At 37.8% G+C, this 22,284-nt stretch overlaps 2 protein-coding genes across 3 annotated transcripts; both read right to left on the bottom strand.

Annotated features, from left to right (window-relative positions):
- Positions 1 to 254: 254 nt before the first annotated feature.
- On the bottom strand, positions 255 to 15,610 carry LOC141814546 (putative histone acetyltransferase HAC-like 1). Of its 2 annotated transcripts, none has more exons than XM_074702496.1 (17): positions 15,179 to 15,610; positions 14,466 to 14,781; positions 12,704 to 12,815; positions 12,157 to 12,469; positions 11,583 to 12,077; positions 9,599 to 11,385; positions 6,031 to 6,327; positions 5,670 to 5,945; positions 4,538 to 4,666; positions 4,204 to 4,404; positions 3,977 to 4,119; positions 3,573 to 3,885; positions 3,215 to 3,354; positions 2,105 to 2,183; positions 1,554 to 1,943; positions 960 to 1,177; positions 255 to 876 (listed from the first exon to the last, which is right to left on the bottom strand). In XM_074702496.1, exons 2-17 carry the CDS (start codon positions 14,645 to 14,647, stop codon positions 762 to 764), a joined length of 5,190 nt encoding a protein of 1,729 aa, XP_074558597.1. In that variant the 5' UTR covers positions 14,648 to 14,781; positions 15,179 to 15,610; the 3' UTR covers positions 255 to 761. The 2 variants fall into 2 exon arrangements, with proteins under 2 accessions (XP_074558597.1, XP_074558598.1); XM_074702497.1 differs by having other exon boundaries at positions 12,334 to 12,469.
- Positions 15,611 to 17,160: 1,550 nt separating this feature from the next.
- LOC141814206 (sucrose synthase 1-like) lies at positions 17,161 to 21,461 on the bottom strand. Its single transcript, XM_074702152.1, has 16 exons — positions 21,393 to 21,461; positions 20,729 to 20,873; positions 20,517 to 20,646; positions 20,278 to 20,429; positions 20,000 to 20,192; positions 19,797 to 19,915; positions 19,513 to 19,729; positions 19,332 to 19,427; positions 19,092 to 19,265; positions 18,904 to 19,020; positions 18,658 to 18,824; positions 18,350 to 18,574; positions 17,957 to 18,275; positions 17,644 to 17,888; positions 17,426 to 17,564; positions 17,161 to 17,347 (listed from the first exon to the last, which is right to left on the bottom strand). Exons 2-16 carry the CDS (start codon positions 20,824 to 20,826, stop codon positions 17,306 to 17,308), a joined length of 2,433 nt encoding a protein of 810 aa, XP_074558253.1. The 5' UTR covers positions 20,827 to 20,873; positions 21,393 to 21,461; the 3' UTR covers positions 17,161 to 17,305.
- Between the last annotated feature and the right edge of the window lie 823 nt (positions 21,462 to 22,284).

Genomic DNA, 22,284 nt, shown 5'->3' with positions numbered 1-22,284 from the left:
GTTATGTGCTTAGTTGGAGGGTTTAGGGAAGAATGCATCGCCACTAGGAAATTTCAGCGATTGATAAAATTAATCGTGATATAAATTGACTATCTAATACCAATTAAAAAAAATCAAATATCAAAATGCTGCATCCTCACTGTTTTCATCCTTTTGCTTTTTTGCTTTATATCAAGTCAAATATCTTCAAATACATCATTTACACAGACAGCATTTTAAAGTCTTGGTGTTGACACGGATCTTGGAAGCGTATCTATAACTTCTGGATCAGCTTTTCTTACTAAAGCCTGGTCAAGATTGAACAAGAATCTTTTACAATATCAGAGACATCTACCTAGCTTAAGAATCATTATACTTACTTGGTCAATCACTAACTTCAGATTGTCCAATTACAATGATCAAAGGCCCCTCCTGGATACAAGCTTCACTCCAGAAGAGAGCACTCAATTCTACTCATTCTTCCCTAAACCCTCCAACTAAGCACATAACTTTAGAAGTAAATGGAACTAATTAGGAGCTGAGAAAAGATGAATTAGAACAGCTATAGTACAACGCCATCTGAGTGTGTGATGAGTGGCCGCTGCATGATAATACATTAAAGAAGCACCACCTGTAGCGGTTTGTCCAACTGATAGCTTGAGAGGTCAGGCTGGGTATGTTAGCACCGTGCAAGATTTGTTAACCTGATGGCTAATTCACACGGCATGGTTCGAGGAATGGAATATCAAGTTAACTTCAGTGGAAATTCTATGTACACTTTGTTATCCAGAGTCTACAGCAACTTCGGCAGCGCGCTGTCTCATCATCTCCATGACAGCTGCCCTGCGCCGGGAGTCAGATTGCTGCTGCATTCTCCTGAAGTGTTCTTTCAGATCTCTGGAAGGGTCAGAAAGAGGTTTATTTGCCATTCATTGATGAAGTAAAAGAAACTATAATGATACGTGAAGTAGCTAATGCACCTGCATCGTGGTACGCTGCATGCTGATTCTTTACATGCACGAGAATGCAATTGAAGGAGATACCACATCCTCTTACACAAAACACAGCCACCGGAAGCACGTGTCTTGCATTGAAAGCCATGGCGGAAAAGACCTTTAACTTTGCGACAGTTAGGGTATCTACACTGCGGAGAGCGGCACAGTGAAGCATGGACCAGCAAGTCTAGCATTTTCCGAAGCTACCACAGAGAGAAAAAAAAAATTCAGTCAACATGATGTTAAATGATGTGAGGAAGATCATGAGGAACATTCGGAAAACATGACATCGAGTACATATGAAAGTGCATGCTTCAGGAGGTTAGAATTTCACTGCTAAGTAGCAATTAACAGTGCAAAGTTTTGGTGTGAAGTTTAATTTCATAGTCAATTCTACCAAAGGATTGTAGCTTATAGAGAGCTAGGGGCTATGTGAAAGTTTATGAAACAAATAATTAAGAAACTTATAGTTGAACATTTTGTCACATTATTCTTAATAAGAAAGAACTTAAATGATTGATGGTATTTTATTATAAACAATTTCTCTAAAAGGGTTTATGAGCAAACTGACAAAGGTACCTGTGAGACTCGTTTTGCTCGAGCTTCTTTGTTTTGTGCATCACGTTCAGCATTTGTTGGATGATTAGTCAATGTATGAGGATGGTCGATACCACCTTTCTGATAGCAAGCATTGCATACATCAAAATCGGGACAAGTTTCACAACGCCAGCCCTGACCAGCTTCCACATCATGATGGCAAACACAACATGTGGTCACAAATGCAGGCTCTGTAGGATTATGAAGGTGATAGAGGGCCATCATTGATGAATGCTTAGCATGACGCAGAGTATCATACTGATAATGATTTCCTTGGCAAAGACTAAGAAATGCCTGCCTAGTGTCAAAAAATTCACTTTCTAGTATTTCATCTTTGTCCTTCGTGTCCTGAGCAACGTCATTGATTTCAACCTACAGGGTATGTACGTATTAGTGGTGATAGATTTTGGCAATAAACACAAGTACAAATAGCTACACCAGGAAGGCATACATGTCTCTGATTAGTGATGAAAAGTGAATACATGCAAAAGCGAGATAGGACTGAATCAGAATGACTTCGGTTATAAACTCACTGGATATAAAGTATGTTTTTCCCTACTATTAGTAGGATGCCTTTCTCTTGGATCAACACTTTCTTCTGTTTCATAACACCTGCAAACCAGTAGAATCTTAGTTAGTCCTGGACCCAACATTTTCGTCTCCTTTTACAAACTGCAGTTGGATGCTTGTGCAGATTGCAGAGAAGAGCAATTATACTGCCAGGAATAATTCTAACCTCAGCAGGCATTGTGTTAAAGTTTTATGAAAGGCAATAAACATCAGTGTGCAACCTAGTTAGAGACTACTTATTAGCTTCCTAATCCTTTCTTTTATCCTTTCTTCAAAAAGGCATGTGTCAGTATGAGAAGGTTGTTGGTGGGGACCAAACAGGAAGAGCGGGTGCAAGATGAGATAGATGAAGAGGAGAGAGGAGAGAAAGAGGAAGGAGAAATTGAGGAAGAAGACTTAACTAGACCAATCTGCAGCCTTCCAACACTTAGGGGATCTGCTGTTCTCTAGAGATGTCGATCTACACAGAGTGTCCTTGATATTTCCTCGAGGTTATCACCATACAATCTCCTTTGATGTCCTTCTACTCTGTCCACATTAATCACTTTGGTGTCTCTGTTTCTAAGACATTTTGGTTTAAAGGGTTTCTAGTCGAGAAGATGCATATGGGCCTAAAAGGTCATTTTCATGTTTGAAAAGACAATAACGTGCATGATGACTGTTTAACCATCACTTCGCCAAGAACTATAATTATTGAAAGTTGAATAAAGACTCAGCAGAAATTAGTAGAGAAAGGTATAAAAAGCAAACAGAAGATACGCTGAACTTTAGGAACTCTTGAAGATCAACAATTTGACTATAAACCCTTATGTTTTCATACAAAGATTGCCATTCTTAATGCTTTTGTTCTTACTTTAATTGTTTTAGTAAAAATGGAAGGGACAAAGTTTTTGCATAAAAAACAAATACTAACTAATACAGAAATAATTTTTTCTGCATTAGACCAGGAAATTTCCATCAAATATCGGATATTTAAATCTCATGAAATGAGAAATTAATTGTGCAATTTTTTCTTTGATACTGATAAAAAAATATGAAAAACAAGATTGTTTTCTTTGTAGAAAGTAACTTACTTGTCACAAAGTTGAAAGTTTTTGCATTGATTGCAAACCCATCTTGTCCCAGATACCATTAGACTGCAGCAATGTGTGCAGGCATGTTGCAAGTGTACCATTATAAAATCTTCCTTCATAGAGCATATGGTTTCACCAAGCTGCGTAAACCAAATTGCATATAGAGTAGTTGAATGCAATGGACTTTATATTGGAAATAATTATCTAATGAATAAGAAAAGACTAGTGAACAATTTGAAAACTGGCAATCAGAAAACCAGTCAAAATTTTACAAAGCTATTATTGAATGAGTTGCAAAGGAAAATTTTTGTAATAATCAAATAGCGGAAGGTCCCAATGAAAACAAAAGAGCATATACCTTTTGCATCAACAAAGCATCCTTTGAGATGTTTCCTGAGAGATCAGTATGACCAGCAGCTTTTAAAGCCCTTTTTGTAAGTGCCATTTTGTTTTTTCCTTTTTTCAACTGTTTTCTGTCATCTTCTTCTTGACGAAGTTGGTTGATCATATCCTCTGCTGCACCAGGCCAATAATCTCCATCAAAATATGGCAAACGAGCTGCAGTCACTTTGGCTTTGCACTCCCCCATAGTTACAAAGAAATGATCGTACAAATTAGTCAAGTCGACAACAATATTCTCTTTGGCAGCTTTTCTGAGCATAGATAAGTACCTAAAATAATCACATTTGGAAAAAAAAAAAGTTGTGAATAATGTAGTGCAGAAATAATAGCTGAATGAAAGAATACTGACTCAACGCTCACCACTCCCTAAGTTTGTCAGATTTGGGGGTCTTCTGAATCTCAGGATGGCAGTACAAGATGTAGTCTTCACCCCTTAAAGGAGGACAGGCCCAGATATAACAGCTGGTAAATCCTCGTTTTTTGCAGTACTCAAGATATCCAATCTGGAGAACCACAATGATAGAAGAGTGACCTTAGACAAAGATAGAAGTTTATTTTGTAAAAAAAAAGCACTGAAGCTAGTGTACCAGAATTTCATGATAGACAAAAGTACGTAGAGCTTCTCCAAATACTGTTTTGATCTCAGGCCTGAAGTATTTGACAGAATCTAAATATGAAAGATAGACACGCCGCTGATTGGGGAAAGGGCATTCAGAACCAAATTCTTGAACGTACATGCCAAATAGGCATACTTCTACCCCTTCTATCTTCTGAAATAACAGAATAGCCTAGAAAAAGCACAAATTAGTTAAGAACCACTGAAAGTCGCATACCTAACCTACTTTTCACCTTGCAACTTACTTAAAACAGGAACATAGGCATACAGTTCAGTTCAGTAGTTTAACAAATTAGCTTTTGTACCTTGGACTTGTATGGAAATTCCTTCGGGTAATTTTCCCCCTGAAATGTTTCTAGAAATTGCTGCTTTACCTCCAATTTTTTGTCCACAGATGATACAACTCTAACTACTAGCCCTTCAGCTTCTGGCACCTGAAATATGATAAGTAACAATTTAAACCATAATGACAGGCGTCTTGAAATGAAAGAAATTCAAAGAGTGGGAAAGCATTAACAGCATCCAGGTACTGACCTCTCAACATAAGAGAATGATGACACAACAACAATACTACAAAATAGTAGTAACAATAATAATGATAAGAATTTCACTATCATCAGTTTGAGGAGATGGAATCTAGATAGCCGATCACAAATAATCAATAGAATAAAAAATGAAGCATCCTCATTCTACAAACTGTTCTTGCAAAACTACAATGATCCACTATCTCTTGTCTTAGATGGTTATCGAACGCCGCTGACAATGATCCAGCACTATAGTGCTTAAACTTTGGTGCCATTTACATCTCCTCAAGTTGCTCCCTTTCACCCATCTCCATCATAACTTTATCATAACTATTTGGGGTTGGTAACATGAATCTTTTCCCTCCATTGAATTTTATGCAAGTTTACATAATTAGTAATATTCCAGTCATTCTACCCATCCCTGTACCTAAAAATTCTAGCAAATACTTTGTGTTCCAGTGCCAATTGTCCTTGAGTTAACCATCATGATTTGGTACACTGATGAAGATACAACATAATGGCATGTTGGAACCTCCAAAATGTGCAACCATAGAAAGTAAGACATTGGTAATATGGTATTTACTATCTACTAACTATAAGAGACAGAAAAATGAAATACAATAAAACAGATGAATAAAGGAAAGAAGAGATGCGATGAACAAAGAACAGGAGAGAAAATAAGGCATTAGCAAAACATTAACTCAGCTGCCATCCAAAGTCATCAACTAATTATCAATGGATGCTGTCTGATCCAATGGGCATTGTTAGAGACCACATCCAATCATCACTAAAAAGTATATCATTGGAGGCTATGGACATACACAACAGAATAACTTTTCAAATAATTATGAGCCAGATCAAAATACAATTTGAGACACCAATGGAATGAGATCAAAACCATTATCCCACTCACCTCATCAAAAAATTTCCCTTGTTGCTTGGCTCTTTCTTGTCTCTCATACTTTAATCGCCTGAAAAGCCGTTGTTCTATATGATCACTGAGAATAGTTCTTGGTAAATCTATTGCACCAAGAACAGCACTCTGAGGTAAAGGCTTGCGTTCACCTCTTTCTATCTCTTTCATATAGCAACTCGGGCAAGTGTATTCTGCTTCTCCATCATTTCTTCGGCCATTGAATAGAGCACATATTTGATGTTGCCAGGTTTCACATTTGTCGCATTGCACCCACTACAACAAAATACCATTATGGTAAACTTTAATACTTGAAAGAAGACAATAGGAAAGAAATTTGGTACAGACAAACAAAAGTTACCCATTCTTCAGTTTCCTCATCATTTCTCTTCTTTTCAAGTTTTGATTTTGCAAATGTAGATCCTTCAACTTCTATAGTGTCACCTCGAACCTCATTAAAGCATGGAATACAAAAACAGTGGCGAGTGTCACCACTGCCAATTGTATAATACAATGCATTTTTCTTTATTCGAGCACCACATGGGGAACAATATATTGGAGGGGGTTCAAAAGAGAGTTTTTCCACTGCGCAAAGTTGGCAAGAATTTTCAGTCATTGAATGCTCCATTGCTTGATTCTTCTCAGCTTTGGCCTTACTCTACAAGAACAGAAACCACTACAATTTATATGATTGGAAAGAACTATGTTTAGACACAAAAACTACACGATTGATATTCATCCTTGCAAACCATGAATTTAGAGAATAGACTATTTGACTAATCATATCAATTTAAAAATGATTCGTATCCATATGAGGAAAACAATCATGGTGGCTGGCCTGCACTAGCTTTTATGTAATAAGTACTGCAATTGCATGTATAATGCCTTGCCCTTTCCCTCTGACTAATGGACTTACCTATATCTTATTGGTCCAGTCAAACTTTATGAACTTCCATGTTTCCATAAATTTTCAAGGGAAAAACATGAAATAGGCTGGTGACATATCTTAATTCTTTACAGTTGAAATAATTCTTATTGTTCCTATATTCTGGTTGAAGCAATTTGTGAAGCATACTTTGATTATCACAGTTGAAATAAATGATGTGCCAATCAGGTAAATTTACAGAGAAAAACACAAGTTAGTCAGCTATTGTCTCGCATCATGCTTATCAAATCATCCAGGCAAAAATGTATTGAATGGTTCGAACACCACAGAATTCTTATCCTTGAATCACTAGTCTTAATGAAACATGTCTTTTATCAAAGATGAAGACCCTGAGCTTGGTCCAACTATGACTAAGCATGCCAGTATACGCCTCAACTAGCAGCCAAATAAAGTTGGAGCAATTTGAACAAAAGATCAATGAAATCCTCAAGATGAATTTCAAATCAATAACAAACATATGAAGAGATCAACAACCACAATCATGGTCACAATACAATAGAAGGCAGAGTACTAAATATCAATTGTCACAAAGGAGACCAAATAAGAACGGAAGATATGGAGCATACAGTTTGGTACTGCTCAGTGTACAACTTTTATTATTTTTACAGCGACAGTGTTATGGTATTAGAAGGGGAGCCTTAACACAATGTAAAGTTGTTGCCGTGTTTTAGTGTTAAGTGGGTTTCAGGTGGTCAAAATTAGCATCAGTCAAGTACTTAATAAGCACTGGAGATATGGAGCATACAGTTTGGTACTGCTCAGTGTACAGTTTTATTATTTTTACAGCAACAGTGTTATCGTATTAAGTGGATTTAAGGTGATCAAAACTAGCATCAGTCAAGTACTTAAAGCCTTGGTATAAGCATAAGCAGTGGACGTGAAGAGACAACAGTCTAAGATACAGACACAGTAACAGAAAGTTATTGCAAGCAGTGTCTGAAATTTCAGTCAGAGCAGCCCATAAAACTGGCACTTAATGGTCAAAGCCATGTGCATACATACTAGTCTTTGACTGCTGGAAAACAAAAGCTAATATTTGTACGTTTCCCCTACCATAGCCTGCTACACTCTCATTTATTCTACCAATCACTTCCATCTCAATTGTTTGATGCATTACGTTCATAGTGGATGCAAATGGAGGTGACATAGGAGAGAAGACTACCACTGACATCTACAGCATTAAAGAAGGCCATCACTGAAAAGCTTCATCTTCTCCTATTGCTTCTATTTTGGTGCTAGCCAGCACCCATTGGTACCAACACATGCTGTGTATGTTGGTCCCAGTACTATACTAGTCCAGTCAGGCACCTAAAGTAAGACCATAACTAAACATCAAACTTGTTCCCAAGACTTCAAACCTCTACTATTTGAAGGTTCCGTCATTTATCATATCAGTTTCATGTCAACACATGATATGGATTCATAGGGGTGGCAATTTGTGTCGTGCAATTGTGCCATGCATGGGCTGTGTCATTTGGGACAATAATAAACTATAAAATAAAATATTAAAATAATTTTTTTAAAAAATAACTTTACAAGGTGTTACATTAACTTAATTCTCTAAAAAGTTTAAGTTAGATGATATGAAAATTAATATTTTTAAAATAAATTATATTCATAAACGGGGTCAATTTGTGTTGATCCATTTATATATTGGGTCATGTTGTGTAATTTCCAAATTTTGTCATTGTTAATCTTATTTTGAGTCGGGCCAGGTCTAAAAATATTAGTTCTATGGATTAGCCCTAATCAATCCCTCTTGTTACACTTCAAAATCAAATTCTTTTTTGTTGCAACAAAGGATATACTTACAATATTAAAATGGTCGAATGTAGGAAAATGTACATCTTTTGACCTAAGCGTTTCAAACATGGAGATATGCTATGATTGGCAAAAATTTTCATTACACCACCAAGTTCGTCAACGACCCCAACTTTGTCCACGATCATGAGCTTCATCTATGACAACAACTCTTCATCCACAAGTTCATTCATGATCACAAGCTCTCTATTGTGAGTTCGGGTTTTACTGAGCTTTCCTTTTCTTGTTTTGTTCTTTCTTGATATGCTACCCCTTCATCCATGCCCTCATCGCGACTCACCCAACATCGGTGACCACTCCTCCAACCAGTAAGCTTTCTCCTACTCTTCTTGATGCTCTTCTTCACTCTCTTACTCCTCGTTGGTGCATCTGACACCGTTCATCGCCAGGAACCAAAATGACATGATATAGTTTCGCTCTTCCAAAATAGGTTGATATTTTAAACCGTGATCTAACATTCATTTCAATATTGGTAAGGGTTATGGTACTGAGAAATTAGAAAAGATTCTCTGTTCATCATTCAATTATATGTTTTCTTTGATTTTCCTACTCTTTTATCTAGTTTCATTAGACTTGTATCCATATTAAGCATTTAACAAACTTTGGTTTTGCAAGAGGATAAGGCTCTGTAGAATGGAAAAAGGAAAGAGTTTGTGGTTGTTTTGAATTGGTCACTGAACATGGATATGCAACTATGGTACCAACTGTTCTCTGAAGCTCTCACCGAACTGTGAATACACGTGTGAAATAAATGCACACACACTCCCAAACTTAAGTTAAACTTCCACCTTTTAAAGGTAGCAAATGAACTGGTACCATAATAATTTCAAACCAAAGGTTTAATAGGTCAAAGGTAATTCAGAAGCAACATAAATATAGAGTGGTGCTTCATGCAATACTAAAATAATTGACTGTAAATTTTACACTTCAAATAGATAACAAAAACCCTATAAACAGAGTTGATAAAGGAAAAGGATAAGTAAAACAGGAAGAAAAAAAATGCTAATCTATGACACATTAGTTAAACAAACCAGAGTAAGAGATTGATGTTAGACAAACAGAATGAAAACAAAAAATAACAGAAACTTAATCAATATAATGTGTAAGATTTTTTTGATCTATATAATATAATATGAGAAAATTATATTGTCAAAAACCTAACCTGGCCAACCCATCGCCTCAGACCAATTATATGCTCCCTAATTTGCTCAGGAGTGAATAGTTCAATCAATGAAACACCTTTTATCTTTGGCTTCCCTGATTTACTCCCTGTTACTTGATCAGTTGGTTGGTTACCTATCTCCTTGATTTTACCAGCAGCTCGATCCAACAATTTATTATCCACAATATTTGCTTGATCAACATGAGAACCAACAGATCTAGAAACATTTGGAGCGTTTTCACAGCCTGTCAAATCCATACTGTCTTTGATGCTACTGTTAAACTCTGGTAATTGTCCTTGTCCACAATCAGAAGATTTATTGATCTTAACATCAGAATCGGAATTAGAAGATGTCTTCAGAGTTGTTTGTTTGCACTCTGGATCTTGAAAGTCTTGGATATTATAGTATTGATTCCCAGAAGAAACAACATCATTAGAAGATTCTGTTTTAGGAAAAATTGGTGACATGTGTTGAACCTTCAAGCGCTTAGTAGCAGGCTGCTCACCCTGAGAACCTTCATAAGGCATTACATCTGTTTTCACTCCATTGACATCTCCTTTTATCTCAGGCAACAAATATGTCTCTGATAAAGGATTGGAATGAGCTTTAGTATTTGCTGCAATATGATCACGTACAGGAATGCAAACAGGACAGTCAGCTTCTGCACAGTTGTGGACATGCTTGACAAGTTTCCTAGATGGAAAACAACGAGGAAATTTGCATAGATCACTGTTACAGGTATCCATATGCATAACCAGCTCCTGAGCTTTCACACAGTTAGCTTCTATACACATTCCCTTTTCCGAGGGACACCTGCGAGCATGATGAAGAAATAACAGCCACCTTAGTTGTTTTAGATAGTTTTGTTGCTTTGTAGATTCTTCATTTGCAGAAATCAGTTCTCTAGCAGAGAGAATAGGTTGATGAGTGTCATTTTGTTCTGTTGATATTTGATGAAGCTCCTCTTGAAGTTGTTGGAATGATGGTTTATCTTCAGTCTGTAAATGTTGTAGTGGTTGAGGATGCCATTGAAACTGCAGGAATTCCTCCACTTGAGATTGGTTAGATACACAACCAAAGTCGTTAGAATATTGAATAGGTTGCACATGTGGATGCAACAGCTGTTGTGAAACCTCTGAAACTGAGACACATGAATCTTGAGTCTTGGGCAGATGATTTAGAAATTGAACACTTGTAGTATGTGCTTCACCAGAAGAATTCTGCTGGTACTGAGACTGTAAATCAGGAGGTTGGACTTGTACAACTGCTGACTGAATAAATGTGTTGGAACAGGTGGCATTAACATGGTTAGATATTAACTGCTCATCAAAATGTGAAGTCAATGAGGACTGTCTAAGAGAATCATTTTTTTGTGTAAGTTGCTGGTTCTGAATGCTTGGTTGATGTCTTTGTGGTAAGTGACGTTGGCTCTGGACAAACTGGGAATAAGTTTGGTTAGATTGTTGCAAAGAATGCTGCACATGCTGCTGTGACTGCAGAAGATTTTCCCTGATAGAATCAGGTGGTTGATAATTCAATTTCTCAGATTGAGAAACTAGTAATTGAGAACTAATGTTGACAGGAAGTTGCATTGACTGGAGACTCGCATGGTGGTTCAGCAATCCTGGGTTTGCTCTTGGCTTGGAATGCAGAATAGAATTTATGTTACCCATAGTAGATAAACCTGATGAATCTGGTCCATGAAAGTTCTCAGAGCGTGTTATATCATTCATGCTCATTGTATAACCATCATCCACCACAGGTAGCACTTGCTGTGACATTGATGCTGTAGAGAATAAAGATACATCCTCAAGATGTGATAAGATAGACAAGATAAAAAAAATTAAAAAGAAAAATGGAAAAAAAAAAAAACAAATAAACAAACACACAGCACTGGAAAGTAGAGGAATGGAAACTAACTACATGAGAAGAAACTAGACACACAGAGATGCATTGCTTAGGCTAAAAGAAAGGAAATATTACTTGGTATCCTAGATTGGCGGTGTTGCTGGTCGAAATTCTGATATAAAGGCTTTGGAGAACTAGCATGAGTTGGGCTTTGGAAACCATCAGATGCTGCAGGGCCGCTTAGTTCTATATTGCTCCCAATCAATCCTACTGCACTGTTTGGAAGCCCATTTGATAACCCATAAGAGGAACCCTTATGAAGAACATTGGACCTCATTCCAACCCCTATTTGAGTTCCAAGATTGTGTAATATGTGACTGTTTTGACATGCCATATATTTCTTTTGTTGGAAAGGTTGTGGAGCCGCATTAGACTCAGTGCTAGAAAATCCTCCATTAGAACAATCAAAGTTTGCAGATGCAGCCTGCTGACTGTTAAATCCAGTTGTTGGTATCATTTGACTAAGCTGTCTTGGTACATAAGCAGAAGGAACTGAAGTCACTAAATCACTTCTGCCTGAACCTAGGGTAGAGTTGGACGGTTGATGCCGGTAACCATTAGACATTGTTCCTACAAAGAGAACAATGAATCCAAATAAAATAAGAGATATAGATCAATAACAAGACCTATTGTTACATAAAAAAATTACCATTTGAGGCAGTCAAAGAGGCATTATTTTCAGTATCAGTAGGACCATGTGTAATTGATGGTAAGCTACCAATACATGCAATAGTTTTAGGTTCAACAACACTATTGCTGGTGGAAAATTTATGGTTCTCAGGTCGAACTGAGATTCCAGTACTGCTGTTGACACTGTTTGACATACCAGGAGTTGGTATCATTGTACTAACAGAGGAGGAAGATCCAATATGATTTGCTGATCTATTGTTACACAGAACGTTCTTCACTATAGAGTATAAATGGCGGTCAGCTGGTTCCATTGCCAAACTCAAATAGACTTCCTGGTCAGTCAATTTATGCATTAGATGACCCAACAAAGACATCAGTACAAAACTGTAATACAATTAATCTAATGCTGCATCAAAAAACATTGCCAGATTAAACAACAAAACAAGAGATCTGCGTTTTTAGAAGAACTATGCCAATTTAACTCAATAATCAGATTAATGAAGTATTTGAATTTGTTTAAAAATTCTCACAAAGATAATAAAACATGGGTAGAATAATAAAGTTACCCTTGAAGCAATATCCTTGAAGATACGATCTTCAATAAGCCTAACAAGCTCTGTTGGCCTAGATGACCACTCTGCAGTTCCTGACTGATTTCTTCTTTGAAGAATATTATAGCTGTAATAAAGAACAATTTATATCACCACAATACATCAAGAGCCATATGTGTTAATAGAATGCTTTATATGAATAAAGCCTATTATGAATTTATGAATCATAACTAAGTCGCTTTCCTTATCCTACAAGATAGATAAATTGTAAAGTTGAGGCACACTTTATTAAGATAATCATGTTGTATTAAGCATTTAAGAAGATAAATATCTCATCACATAATAGTATGGACATAAAACAAATAATTTCCAACTTCCTAATAATTTCATCTTGTTATAAAAATTATCAATAAATTACAACCAGAGACAAATGCAGGATAAAATGATGCTCAAAGAAATACTTCAAAAGATACTCGTGGAATCACACCACAAAACATTTTAATTAGTTGAACCAAACTCAGGGACCATAAAAAAAAAACAGGTGATAAAATAAGAATGAAAAAATGACATGCTAATTCTCACAAAATTCCTTTGAAGTTTAAGGTGACTTTTTTTTTTTGAGAATCCAAAATAAGTTAATGATGTGTCTAGTAAAAAATAACATCAATTTGCAAGGGTGCATGTTAAGCTTGCAGGGAATATACATGCTAATTTCAATAGTAGAAATCATATTTTAATTCAGAGCTTAGATTTTATATTTAAAGAAATTGTGAGAGAATACATTAGGCATTCCTTGATACTAATTTGTTTGATTACGAGGGCAGCATGTTAAGCTTGTAGGGAGCAAGGTTTAAAATCTCAAGCTGTGCCAAAATTTTAATCTTTAATTGGAACAATATTATTTCGATATCGTGTTGACGTTGCGATGTATGATACCGGTAGCAAATTGGAGGTGAAAGCAAGAAGGAGGAAGGAGATGAAGAAAAAAGAAAAAGAAGATAATACAATTATATAACTAAGTTTGGGCTTTGTATTCCATCTTAAACGGTGTAAATTTGACATTATCTTATATTTACACAAACTACAAAGAAAATAATAACATTATTTCAATTTATCTTGATCTTTATTGTACCATGTCAAAGGGTATCAATTGTGTGCATGACACGATTTTCATCGATGGGATTGACATAGCACATGAGACATTATCTGTGACAAATAGTATCAAATTTTGATAATTGATCGAAACAATATGCTTTGACCGTACCACTCGGAATGGTATGAGATTTCAAAAAAAAAAGTAGAGGGAGTATACATCACAATTTTAATAGTTAATACTATGCTTTATTTCAGAATTTGGATTTAATATTTAATGCCATTGTGAGAGCATACATGGGCTAAGCTTTAAAATCAAAGTTTACCTCAAAGTTGTTGAATAAGTGATGCATAATGCAGCATTATCTCGTGTGGTTGTAATTGGCATACATCTTAGGAAATTCCTTGAATTTTCTTCAGATTTAAAATAAATTATGATCCAATCAAGAGGAAATCAATAATGTCTTACACACACCAAAAAAAAAAAAAAAGAATGTGTCTAGCAGTCAAACGTTGCACCTCTGGCGAATGAAAACCTCAACCACTTCAAATAAAATGGGGGGAATATCTAAAGGGCAGGCTAGTACAGAATATGATCTATACTAGAAGCAAAATGTGCAGCTTGTTTAAGTAAAACAATGAAGTGTTACTACAAATAAAATTTTCTTCTGGCACAACCACTTACATATTTTTCTGCATGATAGCACGAGCATTCTGAAGCTCGGAGTCCATAGAACATGGTCCAAGATTCTGCGTCTGTGGTGTCACAAAATTTCCAATCTGCTGTGGTGAAGCAGATACTTGCGTGCTAGTTTGGGTGGGCATCTGACCAGAGATCTGCCCATGTAAAGCAGCATGTGCTTTCATCTTCTTGAAATTTTACAGATTATGTCTGTCAAGATCGAGCTTGTCCATGATGCAAAGAGTTGAGATTTCACTACGAAACCCCCATTTCCAATATTCAATGCTAAAAGAGAAATTAGCAGCATTTTCTCAAAGATCTGCACATGTCCAATTTAGCAAGGATCAATAAGCAAACCATAAATCAGTTTGTGGTAAAACATACAAACAACAACAAAAACAAATATATATGCATCCCATGCATTCATCAATCATCAGAGCATTAATCATGGCATTGCGGGTATTTTGAGGACTTTTGTTGTAATCATTCGAGAAAACAGCCATAACATGAAAGATAAAATATCAAGGACAAGCCAATGGGCCGTACATATATTGGACAGAATTAATCACAAAGGCACTTCCCATATAAATGCAAAGTCACGGTCTTTCCACCGAAACCTATGTAGCACAGCATCTATCAAAATAATCCTAAATCAGAAACCTAACACGAACAATCAACCGGGCTAAGCGATCTCCAGCAGAAGAAGGAAACCGCACCAGAAAAGGGGTCGAGATTTCCTCGCCGCCGGTGAAGCAGCTAGTATGCGCACTCCGGCGGCAGCAGTCGAAAGCGGGAAAAAGAAGTCCCTACAGAGCTGTCGGATCAACAAAACCGCCGATTACCAATCGACGATCCGACATCCGATTCAAACCGACGGAAGGGAATCATGCAGCTCCTGAACCGAAGCCCCTTGTTCCGAATGCTTATCAATCCCTCGCTTAGACTGAGAAAAACTAATGCGAACACGTCCGGTGAGCTTTCTCCCACTCGGCGCCGGCCTCCTTCCCGCTTCCTCCCTCTCCCGATCGACCGACTAAGAATGCTTCGACGCAATCTCCGATCAACAATTTCTTCAACCTCAAATTTCCCTTGCCTTTTTCGGGCATTCGGCCACCGCCGATTTGAGGCCCGATGGAAGACCACGGCAATCTCTCCAGCCGTCAAACGCGTGAGGATAAAAAAAGCGTCCCCAGTTCCTTCACCCGCGAACCTGCTTTCTGATTGGGTAACGGTCGAGATCCCCTGCGTGTCTTCAAAATGGGATGTGGGTACGCTTTTCGGGAAATAAAATGGGTGCAAGAGTCATGGCTTCCGTTCTCGGAGTGTTAATTGGCTAATGTCTTGCATGGTGAGAATATTAAATGCATCTTTATTTAGGCAAAATCATGGGAGTGTTGTAGTAGTTCATCGGCAAACTTTGTACGAGATTTTGAATTATTTTTATAATAAAAAATAGTAACAAAATCGTTTTGAATGATTATATTTTAGCAAACAACAAAATGTTTATTTTCTAAATATTTTTGGACAAAATAAATGAATAAGGTGTTCTTATTATTATTTTCATTAAAAAGACTCCTAATATATTTTTCACTTAAAAATATTTTTATTTCATTATCAATGTAACAATTAGAGCATAGCTACTGTAACATGTAAAATTATAATTATAATTATTAAGCTTAACTTAATTAAAATTATTATATATAAAACATTTTATATCAAAAAATATTTTATCAAATTGATTAAAATTTCTATTATAATAATTTTAAAATGATTTTAACTAAGTTAAAATAATTTTAATAAAATAATATTGTATATATAATAATTTAAATTAAGTTAAATTAAATAGGGCAAAAATTAAGAAGGAAGGAATAATCCACTTTGATTTTTTATAAATAGAGTGTCTTATCTTACTGTTTAATCGTGTATAATTTTTTCAATTGTCCTCCAATATTATTTAATATTATTATCTCTCATTTAAATCTCCCAATTAATTTTGTGAATCACTTGGGTGTGTTGTAGTAGTTACAAAATCATAACTGCTACAATATGAATGTTAAGTGGGTTATAAAATATAGCCGTTACAGTTTTGTAACTGTTACAATATAAATTTCTACCAATGTTAAATAGATTAAGTATGCATTGTAACAACTACGAAATCATAGCTACTATAACATCTATAGCATTTACAAAATCATAACCACTACAACACACTCAAGTCTCAACTGATTCAAAAATTTAGATGAAAAATAATAATATTGAAAAGTACTAAAAATAATTAAATAATCATGTCATTTAGACGAAAAATAATAATATTGAAAAGTACTAAAAATAATATATATATATATATATATATATATGAATAATAAATAGTGCTCTTTGAAAGGTAGATCAGCTACTTCAACGATATCCTATAGTCGATCCCATGGATATAGATTCATTTAGATACACAGACGTTAGATACATGACAGGATCAACTCCATGTGATCATCTTTTTAAATTGACTCTTGATAATTATGCCAACAATACTATACATCCACCGTCGTACTATACCCTAGGAGCATAAATGGTGCTCTTTAAATTTTTACTCAACATTGTCTTTTATAAATAATCATTTATGATGGTTCATTTATAAATAATCATATATTTCTCTTATAAAAATGATTCGATACTAAATTTTATAAGAAAGTTTTATTGCAGGAACCTTTTAGCAATGGAGCTTACAGATAACAATGACAAAGAAACAAGTTTTAATGGAAACAAAATGAGCAGACATCTTATTAAGAAACACAACAAAGCATTTCCCCCTTCCCCTTCACTCCATTGATCCTCAAAATCCTAGACGTTTACTCGGCGGCAGAGTCGAAAGATATAGGAACAGAGTTCGCCTGAACAAATCAGATTAGGATCAGTCAACCAATCAGAAGTATCCAAATTGGACTACAAACACATTCTACACGACTCACCAAAGGACGATACTTGAGGGCGTAGAACATCTCGAGGTAACGACGGGTCTCGCGCCTTTCGAGGTTCGATACATGCTTCCAGAATCCATAAACACCAGTCAGTGTCATCAGCCTCTCAGAGTACAACTTCCAAGTGTATCTATTGGAAAAGAGACAACAGACAGGAATGAGAACAAAAATTCAAATTTGGGAGGGAAATGAAAGAAAGCCTGCCTTACTTTTGGTAGATCCTCTCAAGTCCTCCTTTGGAGATCTTGTCCCAATGGGTGGGATCATCCTTGCTATTCTCGAAGAATTCGATCAAGATCTCAGCAGATTTATCGCCCTGGTAAGGATCAATGTGGAAGCCAGAAACCCCATGAACAATGATTTCAGCAGGACCTCCATAAGCCGTTGCGAAGGTAGGCAGGCCGCAGGTCATGGCTTCAATCACCGTGAGCCCGAAAGCTTCATAGAGTGCAGACTGAGAATTGATGAACTCAGTCAGTTTGCTCTGAGCAGTAAAACAAAGCTAGTCATTCAACAATTTACCTGCACAAATGCTCCTTTAGTATCAGCAATGTATCGATACAGCTCCCCGTTGCGAAGCCGGTCCATCTGGGAAGATATCCACCTTATCTGGCCATCCAAATTGTACTTCTCAATAAGATCAAACATCTTCTTCCTTTCTGCAAGTTCCTCAATATCCTTGGATTCCTTGCCATGGTCTCCTGCCACCACCACAAGGTTAACCAATTCGCGCAACCTCGGGCTCTTTCCGTAGAGCTCTACGAGACCCGTTAAGTTCTTAATGTGGTCCAGTCTTGCCATCGAGAAGATGATGGGTTTGTTTCTGTCATTCAGCTTGAACCTGCATAGAAAACCAAAACTAATTCGTTAACTGTAAAGATCAGGGGAACACCTGATGAAGTAAGATGTTCTCACTTGTGCTCATCATTCTGAACATCACTGAAAAGTAGCTCCTCAATCTGGGGATGAAAATGGTAGAGCCTTTTCTCAGTCTCAAAGTGAGGGTAGTAGACTGACATATCAGCTCCAGGTGAAACAATGTTGAACTTTGGATCAAAGACATTGATTCCATGGACGACACGGTAGAGTCCAGGAAGGGTAAATGCAGTGTGAGATTCGTATTGCCCGACCGTATCCTTACTGTATCATCAGGAATATACGAGATCAGATAAGTTTTAGGACAAGATTGATAAGTTGTGGAGGAAAACTTAAAACTTACTTACCTTCCAGCGATCTCTTGGAAGGTGCTAGTGATGATGAAATCAGCATGGTTCATGGCAAATAGATCAGCTGTGAATTGGGTAGAGAAGTGGTATTGCTTCTCAAACTTCTTCCAGTAGATATCAGAGTTTGGATACTTGGTCTTCTCCAAGGCATGCGCGATCGTGCACTTTAAATCGAACAAAGATGGCGATGTGACTAGTAACTAGCTTCAAAGTGGAAAGAATCGAACTTGGAAACGTGAATACCTCAGTGACCCCGAGCTTGTGGGCAAGCAAAGATGCGACTAGATTTCCGTCACTGTAGTTTCCAATGATCAAATCTGGTTTCGCCTGCAGTTCTACATCGAGCTCTTTGATAACATCCTGTTGCACGAGCAAGATGAGAATTGGCATTCAGCTTCCGAAGAGCGATCGCAAGTAACCGAGTTGGTTACCTCAGTGTAGGTCTCCAGGTACGGCCACACATCGAAACGTGAGATCCATTTGCGAAGGATTCCATGTTCGTTCCTGAAAGGAACTCGCAGAATGCTCGTGTGCTCGGTTCCTTCGACCTCTTCGAGCCGCTGACTGCAAGTAGTTCCCACTGCATCAGGGAGCAATCTAGTAACCTGACACAGGAAAGTTATATCAATCCAAATTTGATGCAAACTTGATAGGCAAGGCTTCATGCTTACAATGAGAATTCTGGGAGTGATGTTCAGGCCTTGCTGCTTTATCCGAAGAAGCATCTCGTTCTCCAAGGCTCGGACTTGATCTAAAATGTAAACAATCTGTAAAAAAGAAAGAAAAAAAGATCAGTAAGAGAAGAAAGCTGCCGCTCCAAGTTGAAGCCTGTTGATCTTCAAAGATTTGCACCTGGCCGCCGGTGTCAGGGTACCCCAAAACATTAGCTTGGGCGAAGTATCCGTGCGGAGACATGATGACGACGTTAAAGACCATCGGAATTGTTCCGAGGAACTTCTCCAGGGTGCATGGATCAGGTGCCTCAAGAAGATCAAGAAGCATGAGCATGGTGTCGAGCACGCGCTTCGCGGTGTCGCCCCAGCCCTTCTCGAAACCAAGCTCTTGGAACCTAAGACAAAGAGAAATGTTCAGTAATCTACTCACACTGATTTCTTCCATGAGCAGAGTGAAGGTACCGATCATTGAACTCGGAACATGGAGTATCTGCAGGGACGCTCAGCAGGTGTTCCTCAGCCTTCCTTAGTGCAGATTGGAGAGCGCTGGGGCTTTGTATCTTCTCGTTCAGCATCATCGCCTGCATTTCATTCATGACGACGAACAAGCTTAGATATTCAAATTATCGTGTGACAGAGAAGCTTTAATGGCACGCGAAAATCACCGTTCCCTTGTAACTGTGTTTCTGGAGAAAAGCAAGCAGGGGATACATGCTTTCCTTGTCCACAAACAACTTCGAAGAGAGATGCCGGTTCAGAAACTCAACGCCGTTGCCGATGGATTTCGACAGCGAAGGGCGAGGAAAGGAAGCGTTGAAGGGTTCAAAATCCAACTCCAGCACGAACTTGCTATCGAAACTAGAGAATTAGAAGATTGATTGAGCCGTCACTAAAATTAAGAATGGTAAAGCATCCTGTGTGTTGTAGAGAAGCAGAAGCATACTCTCCGTCCACCAATTTTTCATTGAATCGGAGGTACTCAGATGCAGTCAGCTCTCCGACACCCAGATCACTGACGTTCACCAGGACGTACTCCCAGACACCAGGCCTTGGGCGAATCGCCATGGCGACGAGCGGAGGTATAACGATGGCTTCCTGAGAAATCACAGAGCGATCAGTTTCAATAGTGCCTTAGCAGAGAAAGAACTCAGTTCTGGACTGTCGGCACCATCACTCACTCACCTGTGAAGCTCTCACAACTTCTTCAAAGACTCCTCCTTTCAGCTTCTCCCTCTCTTCCTCGGAGAATGCCGCTTCGAACTCGGCGAGCAATTGGTGCCTTTGCAGCATTCCCTTTCCCTGGTTAACATACCTGAACATTGGAAGGCGGAAAGTATCAGTTTCTGAGGAAAATTTACAGGAATGAAATTCTGGAAACTCGGTTGATTCCGAACCTTGTGAAGACGGCCAGGAGTTCGTTGGGATTGGCAGAAAGGGAACCGGTGAGACGCTCCTTGAAGCTAAGAACGCGAGTTAAGCTGCGGCCAGCCATGTCGTCTTTCTGAGCTTTGGGAGCCTCGCTCGTCCTGGTAACAAAACCTACTCAAAGATTGAGGAGATCTTAAAAGTAAGAAGAGTTGGAAGAATTGACTGGGCAATTGGAGCACACCACAATGAAGAAAATCTAGAAGAAGTCGTGTGCAACTCAAAGAACTGAAATTGAACTGCAACTCAAGAACTTACACCGAACTGCGAATTGCAATACGGAGATGAAGAAAATATAGACAAATTTGAGAAGGGAGAAATAATTATTTATGGAAGGAAAAATGATTCAACTAGCTACGCATAGTATTGAAGAGGGGCTTCACCTATGTTTTATTCCTTTCTCCATTGAGAAAGCATACAGAAATAGAAAAAACTAAAGAAACAAGGAAGATCAAGCAACCAAATCAGCATTACGTGGGGGGAGGAGGATTCCCTTCCCTGTTAAGCTCGCCATCAATAGCATACCAACAGAAAAACAAAATGGACTTCCAAATGGAGACTTGGAGTATTGTCCAAATGGTAAACACGTTCAAGAAGGAAAATTCTTTCCTTCCAAAAGATAAAAAGCCCAACCTGACCGCTCTAGAACCGATTCGTGCAGATTTTTGTAGACAAAGGTTGTGGAAATGTTGATTGTGAAGCCAAAATGACACTTTTTTTTCCGTCAGCTTAATAATAAAATCCATTTTATAGAAGAAAAGATGTTTTTTTTCTTGTGGGAGAGCGATATTACCTTCAGAGAGACTGGACGCAACCGAAGCGCCGGAAGCAAAACCAACCAGAAAAGGAAGAATGCAGAGACACGCAAGAAAGCAACAATTCGATATGGTGATGAACAGATTGAAGGATGGATGAGCATTAGCAGAGGTCTTGATCACTACTCATACCAGAACTAGAAGAGAAGAACCCAAAAGATTTTGACTCTCTGTTCGCTCGTCGTTCTTCGCACGAGTCCACGACGACCGCATCAAACCACACTAGTTTTCTGATGTAAAACGACTGCGCCATTTCATTATTTCTTCCACTTCCCCACTACACCTCCATTTTCATAGTTGTCTTGCCTTATGAGAAATTAAAAAGCTAACAAATTCAAGCAGAAGAGGCATTTCTGCTTATTTCTACGAAAATATACTGATGAAAAATCACTTTTTGTGTGTTTTTTCTCCCATTCTACGTAATCATAATCGAAGCAACAAGCTTAATTGTGGGTGCTAAAAGTACCAGAGATAGCCGTGACCAACCGGCGTTTGATTTCCCAACGAAACTAAACTTTAAACGGCGCGCACGCCGCCATGCCAGAAACCCAAAACAATGGATACGCGGCGCTTGCCAGTTGTCTTTATGCTGGACCTGGAACGGGAAATGAAATCAAGCCAAGCAGGAGGCGTTGACCAATCCTCCCACCGGCCAATCGCCAACGACCAAAATCTATCGGTTATTGACATTGGGCTAAGGATATAGAGCT

The sequence above is a fragment of the Curcuma longa genome, chromosome 21, assembly GCF_044706935.1.
Source record: "Curcuma longa cultivar G26 ecotype Majalengka, Jawa Barat chromosome 21, ITB_CL_G26_1.1, whole genome shotgun sequence".
NCBI lineage: Eukaryota > Viridiplantae > Streptophyta > Magnoliopsida > Zingiberales > Zingiberaceae > Curcuma > Curcuma longa.
This window is presented reverse-complemented; position numbering and strand designations above follow the sequence as displayed.

What these genes read in the sequence shown, in the direction of transcription:
- LOC141814546 (XM_074702496.1), bottom strand. Translation starts at nt 14,647, where the DNA reads ATGAAAGCACATGCTGCTTTACATGGGCAGATCTCTGGTCAGATGCCC. An exon ending in CCGCCAATCTAGGATACCAA is followed by an intron (nt 11,386 to 11,582) that starts GTAATATTTCCT and finishes TATTCTCTACAG; the next exon opens with CATCAATGTCACAGCAAGTG. An exon ending in TTGTCTATCATGAAATTCTG is followed by an intron (nt 4,120 to 4,203) that starts GTACACTAGCTT and finishes GTGGTTCTCCAG; the next exon opens with ATTGGATATCTTGAGTACTG.
- LOC141814206 (XM_074702152.1), bottom strand. Translation starts at nt 20,826, where the DNA reads ATGGCTGGCCGCAGCTTAACTCGCGTTCTTAGCTTCAAGGAGCGTCTC. An exon ending in GTTCAGAATGATGAGCACAA is followed by an intron (nt 18,276 to 18,349) that starts GTGAGAACATCT and finishes TTTTCTATGCAG; the next exon opens with GTTCAAGCTGAATGACAGAA. An exon ending in CTAAAGGAGCATTTGTGCAG is followed by an intron (nt 17,889 to 17,956) that starts GTAAATTGTTGA and finishes ATCAATTCTCAG; the next exon opens with TCTGCACTCTATGAAGCTTT.